Source organism: Epinephelus fuscoguttatus, linkage group LG4, assembly GCF_011397635.1.
Source record: "Epinephelus fuscoguttatus linkage group LG4, E.fuscoguttatus.final_Chr_v1".
NCBI classification, from domain to species: domain Eukaryota; kingdom Metazoa; phylum Chordata; class Actinopteri; order Perciformes; family Serranidae; genus Epinephelus; species Epinephelus fuscoguttatus.
Window position 1 is genome coordinate 3,353,848 of NC_064755.1, and position 14,660 is coordinate 3,368,507.

At 41.0% G+C, this 14,660-nt stretch overlaps 1 protein-coding gene across 1 annotated transcript in view; it reads right to left on the bottom strand.

Moving 5' to 3' along the window:
• LOC125887526 (anoctamin-1-like) overlaps positions 1 to 14,660 on the bottom strand; it is a 147,223-nt gene that overhangs the window by 38,686 nt on the left and 93,877 nt on the right. The window contains exons 13-17 of the mRNA XM_049574418.1: positions 11,806 to 11,880; positions 9,588 to 9,656; positions 9,255 to 9,456; positions 6,783 to 6,894; positions 6,549 to 6,606 (exon numbers count right to left, since the gene is read on the bottom strand). Of these exons, the coding sequence (XP_049430375.1) occupies positions 6,549 to 6,606; positions 6,783 to 6,894; positions 9,255 to 9,456; positions 9,588 to 9,656; positions 11,806 to 11,880 (516 nt within the window). The remainder of the gene's footprint in view (positions 1 to 6,548; positions 6,607 to 6,782; positions 6,895 to 9,254; positions 9,457 to 9,587; positions 9,657 to 11,805; positions 11,881 to 14,660) is intronic.

Genomic DNA, 14,660 nt, shown 5'->3' on the forward strand with positions numbered 1-14,660 from the left:
GAGACGCAGAAAAGGTGAACGGATGGATTCCACATGCCTGGTTCCCACTGTGAAGCATGGAGGAGGAGGTGTGATGGTGTGGGGCTGTTTTGCTGGTGACACTGTTGGGGATTTATTCAAAATTGAAGGCACACTGAACCAGCATGGCTACAGCATCCTGCAGTGACATGCCATCCCATCCGGTTTGCGTTTAGTTGGACGATCATTTATTTTTCAACAGGACAATGACCCCAAACACACCTCCAGGCTGTGTAAGGGCTATCTGACCAAGAAGGAGAGTGATGGAGTGCTGCGGCAGATGACCTGGCCTCCACAGTCACCGGACCTGAACCCAATCGAGATGGTTTGGGGTGAGCTGGACCGCAGAGTGAAGGCAAAGGGGCCAACAAGTGCTAAACACCTCTGGGAACTCCTTCAAGACTGTTGGAAAACCATTTCAGGTGACTACCTCTTGAAGCTCATGGAGAGAATGCCAAGAGTGTGCAAAGCAGTAATCAGAGCAAAGGGTGGCTATTTTGAAGAAACTAGAATATAAAACATGTTTTCAGTTATTTCACCTTTTTTTGTTAAGTACATAACTCCACATGTGTTCATTCATAGTTTTGATGCCTTCAGTGAGAATCTACAATGTAAATAGTCATGAAAATAAAGAAAACGCATTGAATGAGAAGGTGTGTCCAAACTTTTGGCCTGTACTGTATATCATTATGAAAATAATGTGGGTTGCACAGGGTAGTATACACAGTAAAATCAGACTGTAAAATGTAAAATCAGTGTTTACATAGGTTACTTAGTGACTTTGCAATAAGCTTCTGCTACAATTTAATAATATTGATGACAGTTGTAACATTTGAATGTTTTAGTAGTGTGCGTGTGAGAATGTGTAGTGAGCCGATGACTGTTGAAAAATAACTCTGCTGCGCGTCGGGGTTCCATTCCCCTGTCGGGAGTTATTTTTCAACAGTCACCGGCTCACTATACATTATCCCTTACGTGTCTACTGTTGTTTGAACTGATTCTGTACATATTGGTATCATTTACTGTGAGTTGTTTGTACTAGTACTGTGCATTCTGGTATAATTATTTGCATTACTATTTGTTTTTTCTTCAGATAAATCTGATAATTGTTGCTCGGTCTCTTTACTCATTTATTTAGGATAGTGTCCACACACCTTCTCATTCTACATATACATAGATGTATACTGGTGGCTTTACAGCCTACATTTTGATTATTTCTGATCCCCACTGTCAATTTGGTCCTTGCGACAGTGCAAGCAACACCGCTGACGCTAGGTGGCGCCAAGCTAAAAAAAAAAACGAATCCTATCTGTTGCCTCTTTAAGGCATTGTGATAGCTTACCAATGACAGCACTTGACCACTCACTGACCTCTGTTCTGAAAAAATAATTGAAACCTAAGTATCACTTAGCTTTTCAGTAGTTCTGGGTATAGCTAGGTAATCTTGAGTTGAGGGGCATTAATATAGACAGTGTGGCAGTGTGGATTCACCAGGGCCCATGAGGTGATTGCATAGTTGGAGGGCCCACTCTCTCTAAAGCAGAGAACAGGCCCTTGCAAGTGATTCAGCCACCTCAGAAATACTCCTGTGTTCAAAGAAGAACACATGTTTAAATACAAATTCTATTTTCTGTTATACCCATCTCAGTCAACTGACCTATACTATAGGGTCATTTTGTATGTCTTACCAGATAAGTAGCAAAAATAAGAAATTAATAGAGGCCATTAAAGAATAGAATCATTACGCAGGAGAACTATTAACACTAATACAGAATAAACACAACTAACTGCAGCAATGAGTCTGTCCAAACTCCCAGTATTGAGTGTACAGTTTGACAATGATACAGCAACAAACCTGTCTGGGCCTGAATCCCCCGATCCACCCAAGGTATGTTTGGTATTCTGTAGTGTACAAGTAAGGATTCTGTGTCTACAGGAAGCACTGAATGCAAGTATGTATGGGAGCAGGTATCACCAGCAGTGGAGTTAAGTTGAGCACATGGGTATTAAACCACCTCATACAGCTATGGCACTCCCAGTGGAACACACATGCCCCCACCCACACTGGTTTGAGGATGATACACATATTATTTATTTGGTTTATTTTTGTAGGGACAGATACAATGTACATAGATAAACCGCAAGCATCCATCCAATGCATATGTCCAGGGCTGCTCCTGACCAAATTGGGGCCCTAAGCAAAATTTTATTTGGTTTTATTTTATTTAATTCATCCCCTCGCGCAAAATGTGGCCCTCCATTGAAGATGTGGCCCTACGCACAGCACGTGAGGGGCGGCCCTACATATATCACAATGTTTATAGAAAATGCTAATTTGCAACATCTGTCCTTAGAAGGGCTTTAAAAAAATGGATCAGAAAAATAAAGAGGTACAGTAGAGATAAACTGTGTATAACAAAGTACAATAAAGCACACATCTAAAAACAAAGCATTTAAAAAAACTAAACATGAGTACAAGCCTGTTGCTCAATCAGCCAGGATTTGGTAGCTCTCTTAAAGATGGTGAAGTTTGCAGCAGATTTCAAGTGACCGAGTAGCAAGTTCCAAGACTTTGCTCCTTTCACAGAAAAAGCTGTCTGAGCAAAGGATGCTTTACTAAATGGAACTTTACAATTTCCACTTGAAGCTGCTCTAGTGGATCTGCTGCAACTTCTGGGGTCCGTTTCACAAAGCAGGTTTAGTGAAAACTCAGAGTCTGTTAACCCTGAAATGAGGGAAACTCTGAGTTTTCCGTTTCAAAAAGGGAGGTAACTCAAACCAGAGAAAGAGGGGTAACTCTAGCCTGTTTCAGAGAGAGAGGTAACTTAAGCTCTCGGTCAGTTACCGTAGTAACAGACTCTATGAACCTAACCTGGTCGGGACCAGGTTTTTCTCAATGAACCTCGAGTTTCTCTCTGTCTCCGCCCTCTTTCAGAGCCACACACTCCATTTGATTTCCTCATTCATTCAGTCAGCAGGTGAGTTTTGGCGTAGCCTAATTCTGCCGTCTGTCATTAAAAAAATCATTAAGAAAATCAGAGTCAGTATATTAGAAGTCCATCAGGCACAGTAGGTGGTGACTTTTTTCACTAACATGACATGTCCTTTTGATAACGATCCCGTGGATGAAGGTGCAGCATTACTGCGCAGAGAATTAAATGTTCGTCGGGAGATGGTTATCAGACCACGCATAGATGTTTTAGCATTTCCACACAATTATCTACATACACAACCTAATCCGTCCTTACATTTGCAACATTACCAATCGTAGTCATGCTCTCACATCCCAGCAGATATTGTGTGTTGCGCTCATAGACTGTATAAAAATGCGCTGCGTTTCTTTGCAAATGGAAGTTTTTTGTACAATGTCGGAGATGCTGAGCACTTGAGTAAGGCAACTGTATGCAGGGCGGTCAGAAAAGTGTGCTCGTTTTACAGGCATCTGCCTTCTTTCTGTTGGCTGAGTAGAAGTCTGTGTTAGTTTAAATAGGCTTAATTATTTAACAGAACATGATATAGATGAGAGAAGACGTGTGTGAAAACAGCATTATGTTGGGGATAAAACAACTGCACAGTCAAACAGCCACTCAATATTTACTTTACAATGTAAAACATGATCAAAATCAGGTACCCCCATGAGATTATGCCGAGGTCTTACCTGTTTGAACAATGTGTTTACATTTCATCCTAAACTGCTGCCAAGTGCGCTTCTCCCCCGCGGGATTGCACCTAAATGAAATAAATTAATAGGCTACCATTCAAGCAGTTTTCCCCTGTAATATTATTGTGATTGCAAAGGATGACATTTAAACTTATGCATTCTCCCACACCGTCTCCCTCTCTTTTGCAGCTGCAGCAGTGTTGCACTTCTTTTTGAAAACATGTGCAAACTCGCCGTATGAGCGCATTAAGATTTCTAATTCTAGTGGAGTGAAAAACGCAGCGCTCCTCTTCCCCGTTGCCATGGTGACTCGTCGAATCGGGGCTCCATTGATGCTGGCTTTTTATAGTTGTGGTGCACGTGCTTAACTCCAGGTGAAACTACTCCGAGTTGATTAAACTGATTCAAATCAGCTGTTCTGGAACCGGAAACTCAGAGTTTCCTATCTCAGAGTAGATCAACTCAGAGTTCAGGATTAGACTCAGAGTTTGTTGAACTTGTTTTGTGAAACGGACCCCTGTAGTCTCTGGATGTATTTACAGAGAGGCTGAGGAGCAAGGCCATTTAAACATTTAAACACAAGCTTTACATAATGAAAATCAACAAAATTTGCAAAGCTTAGGATCTTGTATTTACTTAAAATGTGACAGTAATGGTACCTTATTTGTTTTCTATCCAAGATTTTCAAGGCCTGATTGTAAAGACCCTCTATGGATTTAGCTACAGACTAGTTGGCCTGAGACCAGACCGTTAAACCACAGGACAGATGTGACAATATCGCTGAGTTTAGAAATAACAAGGCACAGTCAAATGTCAAGCAATTTCTTATCATCTTAAAACACCTAAGGTTAGCCTTGACCGTTTTACAGATCTTTTTCACATGGCTTTTAAAATTTAACTGAGAATCATATGCCTTTTTTAGATCCAGGAACACTGCACATACTACATTTCCTTATCAAGTGATTGTTTTATGTTTTCTAATAGTACACAAGTAGCTGACTCGGTGGAATGATTATGTCTAAAACCAAAGTGTAAAGGGTGCAGATAAAGATTTGTCTCCAGATAATGTAGCAACTGTTCTGAGACCACCCTCTCCAGCACTTTAGACAGGACTGAAAGGAGACTGATAGGTCTATAGTTACTCATCTCTTCAGCATTCCCAAATTTTAAAATAGGCATTACCAAGGCATTTTTCCATCCGTCTGGGAATTGCCCAGTTTTGTGTGAGGGGCTGCATATTGATTCACTCAGCCCTTCTCTCTCTGTTGTTTATCATGAGGCTACTGCTGTGACAGTGGGAGCTCTAGGTCTGGTGGGACAGAATCACACACACACAGTGACAGGGCTAGCTGTTGGCATCATACTGCTAACGTTAACAAAAGGTTATTAAAATGGGTTTAACAGCAGAGTTGAGCTGTTTGGTGTCAGTGTAAAATGAATGGCTCAGTGTTGGATGTTGGGATGTTAACCACTGCTGTGGGGCTTTGGCCCACCTAGCAGAACATGGTAGGATGGGATGAGATCATACAAGTAAACAACAATCCCCAAAAAACAGTCTGCAAAATTCTGGAGGGACAGATAATCACCTGAAAATAGGAAGCGTCATGTTTTTGTCACCTTAGAATTTATATCTACATAGGGAGCAGGTTCTTGTCCATGGAGTCCGACATGTTGCACTGCCATGTTTCAAACAGAACACTGTCTCTAGATAGGGTGATTTGCATTGTCGCATCAGCCAGCGTAGTTAACTGCCCCTCAGCAGCATTGGAGAAATACTGATTTTTTTTATTTTTATTTTTTACATGAAACTGCTGTATTCAGTGTTTTTACCAGTTTAAATTACCAGGTCAGTTTGTTTTGGAGAGGATGAGACCTCCCAGTAAAAACCTCCTGAACATCTGGATCTTATGTTATCAAAGAAAAAAGGTGAGCACGCGTCAGCAGGTGCTAGACTAGTGGCCCATCTCCAACGTGCTATGAAACTGCTTTGTTTAGTTTTTTTGCCAGTTTAAGTCACCAGGTCAGTTTGTTTTGGAAAGGAAGAGATCTCTGCGGATAATGGCTCCGGTAAAAACCTCATGAACATCTGGATCAGAAAAAAGATGAGCATCAGCAGGTGCTCGCAGCCTGTCTGTGAAGAGCCAAACAGTGTAGAAGAAACACTGAAACTTGTAACATGACCATGAACATGTGTTTTTACTGGTTTTAATCACCTGGTTTGTTTGTTTTGCAGAAAAAGAGCGCTCTGCAATTAATTCAGCTGCCCGTAAAAACTATCTTGACAATGAACACTAAGAATTCGAAACAGGAGAAGTTTCACCTGATTGCAATCTGTAATCCTCTCTGCCTGAGGTCACTAAATCCCCCTAAATCTTACAGCTAGTAGCTCCATCCCTGGCTGGTTGTTAGTGTGGCTATATACTGTATAGGACTTGACAGTGGGAACTAGAATGTGAGGGTTTTTGTCAGTGTCTGCAAGGCTGTGGCTATTTCCTGGAAGCAGTATGTAACACTCAAAAAATCCAAGGACATCCCAAACTCAAAACAGTATCAGTAGAAAAGATTGGTTCACTATTGTTCACAGTACAGTTTGAATGTTTTATCAAATATATGTTTTATTGAATTGAATTTCCAATGTTGTTTATCAAGGTAAGAGTGAACAATGTAAATGCCAGTACAGTGGAATACAGTAGAGTTTGTGCTCAATACCATGTGACCATGGTCTTGAGTCACATAACAAATGAAATGAAATATAAACAAGGGTGCAAATTGATTGTTAATACCATGTGAAAATGACCTCGACTCTAATTCCTGTATGTGGTTACACAAGGTTTTACTTGCAGATAATTTATAAAAGTATAAACCTTACCTCTTCCATTCTGTAGGATTCAAATACATACAGGTAGCTGCCTGGTCTGCCTACCAGTCTAGAGTGAAAAATAAATTAAAGGGTGAAGAGTAGATAAAGAGTGTTCCTTGTCTTAAAACCTTTATCATGTTTGCTATTTACTAAAATTCTGTGAGTGGCTAAACATATTGGAATGACAGAAAAAGTATTTGAAACCTACAAATTAAAATTTTAAAATACAGTGAAGTTACCAACCTTCCTCTGAAGAAAGCAATGTAGATGATGGGGGTGAAAGCATTGACAAACTTGAGGATGAAGGTCTTGAAGATTAGTCGTTCCTCAAAACTCTTGTCTGTCTTAGGAACCTCTAAAAATGAACAGATAAGTTCCTTAGATTTTTTTGCAATAGGCAATGAAAATGTATGCATAATTAAGGGCATGGCCACTTTGAGTGACAGGTAGAAACCGTTTAAAAGTTGTTACCATGGCAACGTTGGTTGGATCACATAACTATGTTGTAACCCCAGATTCACAGAGTAGCCATAGCTGTCGCTATTTCAGTGGGCTTTCAGTTCACATTTGGTCACCTAAAAAAGTTTGGTTGTACTAAAAGAGCCCCTAAGAAATCATATAGTATATTTAGTTTTTCTGTTAAGTACATTATATCTAATAGTTTGAATTCTGTCTTTTACTAGCAAAAATTAGCATTGACTACAAAGCTAGCAGCTAACATTAGAGTTATCTCCAACCACTTGTCTACATGTGGTCACTTCTGGCTTCAAATAAACAAGATGGTGATGGCCAAAGTGCTAAACTCTGTCTATGGATGTACTCCCAGCTGGGCCTGAAATTGATGGCAAACTGTTGGGCAAAACTGCTGACTCCTGCCTTGCCACACAGTCCAAGCTAGGAGCTAAAGAAACCAAAAACAATAAACTTGAACCAGAAGGTATCTCCACAGATGCTGCACCAAGCAGAGTGAGACACAGAATCAGATGTCATATTCCTGCGATCACTAATGGAGGGGCCTTAGACAAAACTGTGGAACTGCGGGTGGAAGTGATGACCTTGATAGATTGGAAAGACAGATTCGGTTGCCATCATATTTTAACTTAACTTAACCCCTCCATTGCCACTTTTGGATGCTCAGGGACAGTGTGTCAATTTCAACTTGTTACATGCATTGTCTTTTTGCAAATTCACCTCCTGTGTTCACAGGACAGATACAATTCCCACCGCTTAAATGCATACATTTTTGTTTCAAAATACACTTCCAAGGTAAGTTTACTTTGTTTTTAGGTTCACTTCCTTAGGATTAGGCATCAAAAGCAAATGGTTAGGTTTAGAAAAGAACATCATGGGTTGGGTTAAAATACTACCTTACTAACATACATAACATTTTGTATGTCACATCACATCAGTCACATACGTGACATACTGCGCTACATTGTTAAAAAAAAAACTCACTGTAAGCTTTTGGTTTCACACAGGACACAAACAGATGTCTCCTGGGTGAAAGTCCTGTGTTTGTTTGACTCATCCGCCCTACACAAACTTTCTCGCTCTTTATTCTACGGCAGTCGTTCAGACCGTCAGATTATGTGCATAGTGCTCACTAACTGATGCTGAGAGCCCCTAACCTAGTGTCAGTATTTGATGAGTTGGGAGTGATTGTAGGTCCCCTATCCTCACTGATGGGCACACAGGAGGTGTGCACGAATTAGGCACAAAAATCCTCCACCCTCTTGGCCGAGGTAAGGGTTAACAAGTGCTGTCAAATTCAAGGGCTTGATATCAGACGCATTAGCTAAAACAATAATATCAAGAAAAACCTACACATTCTCAATCAGACCTCGTCACATATCATATCATATACGTTTGGTCATGGACTTTCCACGTTGAGTTATGACATGCAAAGTACCCTGGGTGTGTTGGTTGTTGACATTCTGGGATGACATGTCAACTTCAGCCTGTTACATGCATTGTCTGTTTTCAAAACACACTTCTGTTTCACAAGAAATGTACCATTTGCATACATTCTCTTTCAAAATAAGTCTATCACCACCTGAGGCAGCACAGTGCTATAGTGGTTAGTACTGTCGCCTCACAGCAAGAGGGTTCCTGGTTCAATCCCAGGAGGGAGCCCTTCTGTGCGGACCCCTTCTGTACCCTGCCTCTCGCCCAGTGTCAGCTGGGATAGGCTCCTGCCCCCTGCGACCCTCAAGAGGATAAGCGGTTACGAAAATGGATGGATGGTTCAACACTGTTTCCTCCAACAACAAACCCACATGGTTACGTTTTGTTAACACACACATGTGGTTTGGTTTAGGAAAAAAGAACATGGTTTGGCTCTACAATCTTATGGACATCCTGGGTGAAAGTCAATGGTTGTTGGACCCATCCACCAGCCCCTTAACTTTAGTTGTTGTTCCTCCGCGTTTCCCGTGACACCACCGTGCGGCCTTAAACAATAACAGCGACCAGCCTCGTATCATACCGACATGAAAGGATAGCTTGTTTTTCATCTGTGTCTGATGATGGAAGTCACTGACCAAGCACTGGTTTTCGACGACTTCTGAGTGAGACTGGAAAAACAATGCCCGTTAACTGAATGAGAGGGCAACAGAGTGACCCACTATATTTCCTTTGGTAAAAAGTGCCATTGTCCACTATTATCATAGCTGTGACCCATTGACCTGTTAACTGTCTACTCCTAACTTAACTTACCCAGCACAGTGAGCCATCGTGCCACAGCTCCGTACACCTCATCCAGTATGAGGATGACCACCAGGTTGATGATGGCTGCAGTGGTTTTAACCGTCAGTTGAACATGACTCCGTGTAACCGGATTGGAGCTCATATGAAGAGCGGCTTTGGTAGAGATCCGGTAGAGGATCACACCAAATACAATGGCAAACGTAACACCAATCTGCCAATAAAAAAAGGTTGACAAGATTACAAACAGAATACAGCTGTGAGGTTAATAGAAATAACCACTCCACAATGTTTCTCTAAATCATCAATCATACACAGTGTATGCATAGAACCAGGTTTTCTTACCATTAACAGCATCATGACAATGTTAGTCATGTAGGCTGGGAGGCGGTCTTGACATGTGAGCTTTTCAATCTAAAAATCAATTCATAAAACATATATTTACTAGAACAGTGACATGCAACTTTAGTAAAGTGCACTGTAACTGCAGACTTTAAAAAAAGTTTTGTCATATGCAAAGCTGATGGATAGCTGATTCTTCAACTCCTTTAGTTAACCTGATATTTCATGGCCCCAACACTCAACTAATGCCAGGTTAAGATTACAGGACATTTTCGTCTGTTCTGACAGTCACTATGTAAGATTAGGTGATTGATCTGTCAGACATGACAGACTACACATTGGTCCATGACCATTCATCCCTGGTTGTCTTTCACAATGTGCGTGATGTCATCGGATTATCCTTGTCCTGTTTTTATTATTACTATTATTATTATAGTCACTGTGGATGCTCATGTGCCAGCCGAACTGTTAATGTAGTAATGTATAAAGGGCTACCAGATGGCAGGCAGTGCATTAGAGGTACCCCGTGCAAACTAAGCAAGTCACTGAATCCTCCACAACAAGTTCCTGCAAATGTTTCACAATAAAGCCTTTTAAGAAAATGAAGGGATTCTCTCAACTGAAATTATAAAGGGATACAGGAAGTGTTTAGTTCAAAATTAAGGCATGATGCATTAAATTTAACAGGACAAACTGGAGCAGATTATAAGTAAAAATACAAAAATACAGAGGGAATGAGAAATAAAGGCCTGTGTCTAGAAATAAGGGCCTGTAGTCTGTTTCAAATGAAGTTGGTACCCTCTGCAGTTGCAGTATATAAAAGCCCCGCCACTATTTGTGATTTTTATTACTTTACAGCCTTCTCCATTATGAAGAAATAACATTCTTTGCCGGCTTGATGCTAAAATACATGGGTTGCTTAAGTGCCTCTGCTGTTTCATGCCATAATTTTTCCCTTTTTCTCTGTCATGGTAACATCCCTAGAGGAAATATCAAAAAGGCTGAGGTTTTGTTGCTATACAGTTGTCCACGGCTGCAGATCACTCTGTGTTTCTAATGGTCAAAGTGACAGCTGTGATGGGAGAAGTCATGGAAGACAAAAAGAAAATCAAACATGCTACACTTTCTGTCTGGATATCGTGAGGCATCACAGATGCAGTGTCGCTTGTCATCTTCTATGACACACTACATGAGATGAAACGATGGATTACCGCGCATCCAAGCCAACACCATACGATGGTCAGGTTGGGCTATAATCAGGCTGATATCGTGTAGCCTGAATCCAGCATAAAGCAGAGCTCATTGTTGCACATCTGGACTTGGAGCCAGTTGAAGAGGAGCAAAATGCAGTGTTTTTAACAGTATTTAATATATTATCTATTCATTATCTATAACTGAGCCTCGAGGGACTGAAGCCTCTCCAGGTATACAACATATGTAAATGTGTTGATCAGGTATATGCAGTTCATTAACTAGGCATGAAAATAACACACTGTGAAATAATCTAGGGGTGAAAAATAACTTGAAGGCTATAAAAAGTGCTCTAAAATATAAATGACTTTGTAAAGCTATAAACACACTGAGGTTTCAGCTGGTTGCAATCTACAATTCTCACTGCTAGATACAAGTACTCCTCCAAATTCTTACATATTGGACCTTTAAAGATGCATTGTTAAACATGACAGTCTGACCTCTGACATTTCTCTTGGGTTTATGTTGGTACTGTTTTGCTTTGCTAGCATCTTAGATAAAACAAATCTACTAGCACATAAGCTGAGCAGTCTACTGCTGTAGACAGGGCTGCAGCAAAATGTATTTTACTAACCTAAAAAAAGTCACACCTAAAAAATCAATTTCTGTCTAAGTGTACACTATATTTGGAATATTTGCTCTTGCTTTACCTTATCACCCAATCATTCAGCAGTAAACCAGCAACTCCAACGTTCTGCTAAGTAAAATTACTGGGTTTTTTTTCAAAGGAGTCTAGTGGCTTTGAGACAACAACTTCAATTGCCCTTCAGAAAAGGCTGTCTACCTGCAAGGCAAACCAGTGTCAATACTCTAACTATAGCCTGCATTTAAACTAGTAATGATTTTGTAGGTGGCTAAAAACTGACCAATTGAGGCAGCTTAGCGCCATGTGACTTTATGTACGTGACACAGGGGGTTTCTATCCTGATGATGTTTTTTAAACAAACAATGTGATTCGTTCTGTATTTACCTTGTGCTGTGATTTCTGATCTTTGCTCAGAGACTTCTGCATGACCCTGAATTCATATTCGGCCCTGGGGTGGTCCTGTAATGGTGAGACAAACAGAAATGACAGACATAAACAGTGAAAACACATAGAAGAACAGTTAAATCAAAATGGAACAGATGGATATGTACCCCCATGGTGGAGGAAACTAGTCTGTCCGAGAGCTGTTTTAAAAGGCAATACATCAATCCTAAAATACAGATGTGATGTGTAAATCATAAATCAAAATCAATCAAATAACTGTTGGAAACATTAATAAAACAAAACAAACAACAAAAATTTTGGAGCAGAGGGTCTATGCAAGATGTCTGCCTGCAGACAGACTGAAGGGTTCAGAGTTTCCAGAGTGTCTGACAAGACTGAATCATGGCAGCCAATGTAAGAAAAGAAAAGAAGGTACTGCTGCTTTTCTGCTAACTATATCCTTCAAGTTGCAATGGGCATTCCCACTTCCCCTTATCAGAACCCAGCTAAAACAAAAGTAGAACAAAGGGGGGTGTTTGGAATACATTTGTTAATATGTATTTTCTGCATTTTTTACATGAGTAAGATGATGAGGGTTTGTGCCAGTTATTGTGTTTAAAAGATGCCCACAGCGCAGTATGCATTTACATGTATGCATTTGAGTATCTTGAGTGTCCTTTAGAATTTGTTGTACTGTAAATTTGTTGTTCCATAAATTAGTTCAATCAAAGTAAATAACAATGTGTTAATGCCAGTCCTGAACGGTTATGTAGTGACTCCTCTTTTCAACAAAGGTTTATAGGTCAGGCTTATACAGGTCAGCATGCAAAAGTTTGGTCACCCGTGGTCAAAAATTATTTTCTGTGAATAGGTAAGTAAGCAGAAGATTAACTGATCTAGAAAAGGCATGAAGTTGATTATGGAATATGCTTTTCAACATTTTAAGCAAAATTTATGCATTAATTTTGTTTTTGTACAATTTTGGAGTAAGAAAAGGAAAGGAGCACCATCATGCAAAAGTTTCGGCAACCCAAGACATTTAAGCTCTCAGACAACTTTTACCAGGGTCTCAGACTTTAATTAGCTTGTTAGGCCTCAGGCTTGTTCACACTCATCATTGGGAAAGACCAGCTAAATTTCAAAGCTTTTTAAATCCTCTGACTCCTAATACCTTGTACCATCAATCAGCAGCCATGGGCTCCTCTAAGCAGTTGCACTCTGAAAACTAAAATAACTGATGTCCACAAAGCTGTTTCTTTGGTTTGTAATGCAATTAAGAAATAGCATTTAACATGAACTGTGGAGGTCAAGTTGAGGTCTTGAAGACCAAGAAAACTTTCTGAGAGAGCTGCTTGTAGGACTGCTAGAAAGGCAAATAAAACCCCTGTTTGACTGCAAAAGACCTGCAGGAATATTTATCAGACCCTAAAGTGGTGGTGTACTGTTCTACTGTGCAGCAAAACCTTCACAAATATGACCTTCATGGAAGGCTCGTCAGAATAAAACCAGTATTGTGGGCGGATGAAGTTCAAATAGAACTTTTTCGCCGCAGTAAGCAAAGGTATGTTTGGAGAATAAACTGTCCAACTGTTAAACACAGGGGTGGATCAATCATGCTTTGAGCTTGTGTTGCAGTCAGTGTCATGGGGAACTTTTCCGGGTACAGGGAAGAATGGATTTAGTTAAATTCCTGCAAATTCTGGAGGCAAACATCACGCCATCTGTAAAAAAAAAAAAAAAGCATAGATGAATAGAGAATGGCTTCTACAACGGGGTAATGATCCTAAACACATCTTGATATCTACAGTGGACTACCTTTCAATTCAAATAAACACAAGGGGCTCTAGTTTCCCAGCGCGGCGCAGGGTGGCAAACCCAGCGCAGAGCTAGTTTCGAGCAGCGCAACCCCAGGCGCGCTGCGGCACAGCAGGGGGACGTGACGACAGATCCAGCTTGGCGCAGTGACAGTTTCGTGCCAAAAGGCTTCGCCAAAGGTGTGCTAAAAGCTCGCCAGCTGAAACCAGGTCTACTGTCAGCGCAGGTGTAAGTGGAAGTTTGGCTGACCGGCGGATTGTGCGCACATGTCACCAAAACCTCACAGGCAGGTTTCCAGAATGTCAGGCACATTAACGATGCAATAAATAACCACACAAACCACTATTCATTGCAATTATCTGCAATCAGTACATAAATGTATCTATATATCGACAGCCCCGTCACATCTGATGTGAGCTCAAAGGGGATTGGCACCGTTTGGCACGCTTGGCACGCTTGGCAACCATAATGGAAACCCAACCTGATTTGATTAACACAGCTGCAAACTAATGAGTTTACATCCCCCTCAGCCAACCACAAACAGCCACAGCATCAGATAGGGAGTATATATTCAGCATCTGTCATCTTAGAAAAGTCAAAAGAAAAGAAACAGAGTGAGACTGCGAGAGAGAAAGAGAGAGCACACGCACGCACGAGAGAAACGCAACATTGATTTACAATTGTGGTGACCTCCTCCCAGGCTACCTTTGCATCATCAGCCCGTGGAGGTCTGCCCGCAGTTCCGTATATTCAGACACTGTGAGCTTGGACCTCCCGGACCAAAACATCAGTTTCCTCCTGTTAGAAGTTTGACCGTCTTACGCTGCTGCTCTCTTCTGCCATGGCGAATTGAGTAAACTCTCATTACGCCTTCGCGCGGCACATTTAAGGGCGAGGATGGGGCTCATTTGATTGGTGTGATGTGTGTAAAACCCACTCCACGCCCCGCACCAACCCAATAACCTCCTTTACCTTACTTACACATGGCTTTCTCAGCCCAAACAGCACCGCAACCTTAAACCAAACCCAGGCTCCGTACA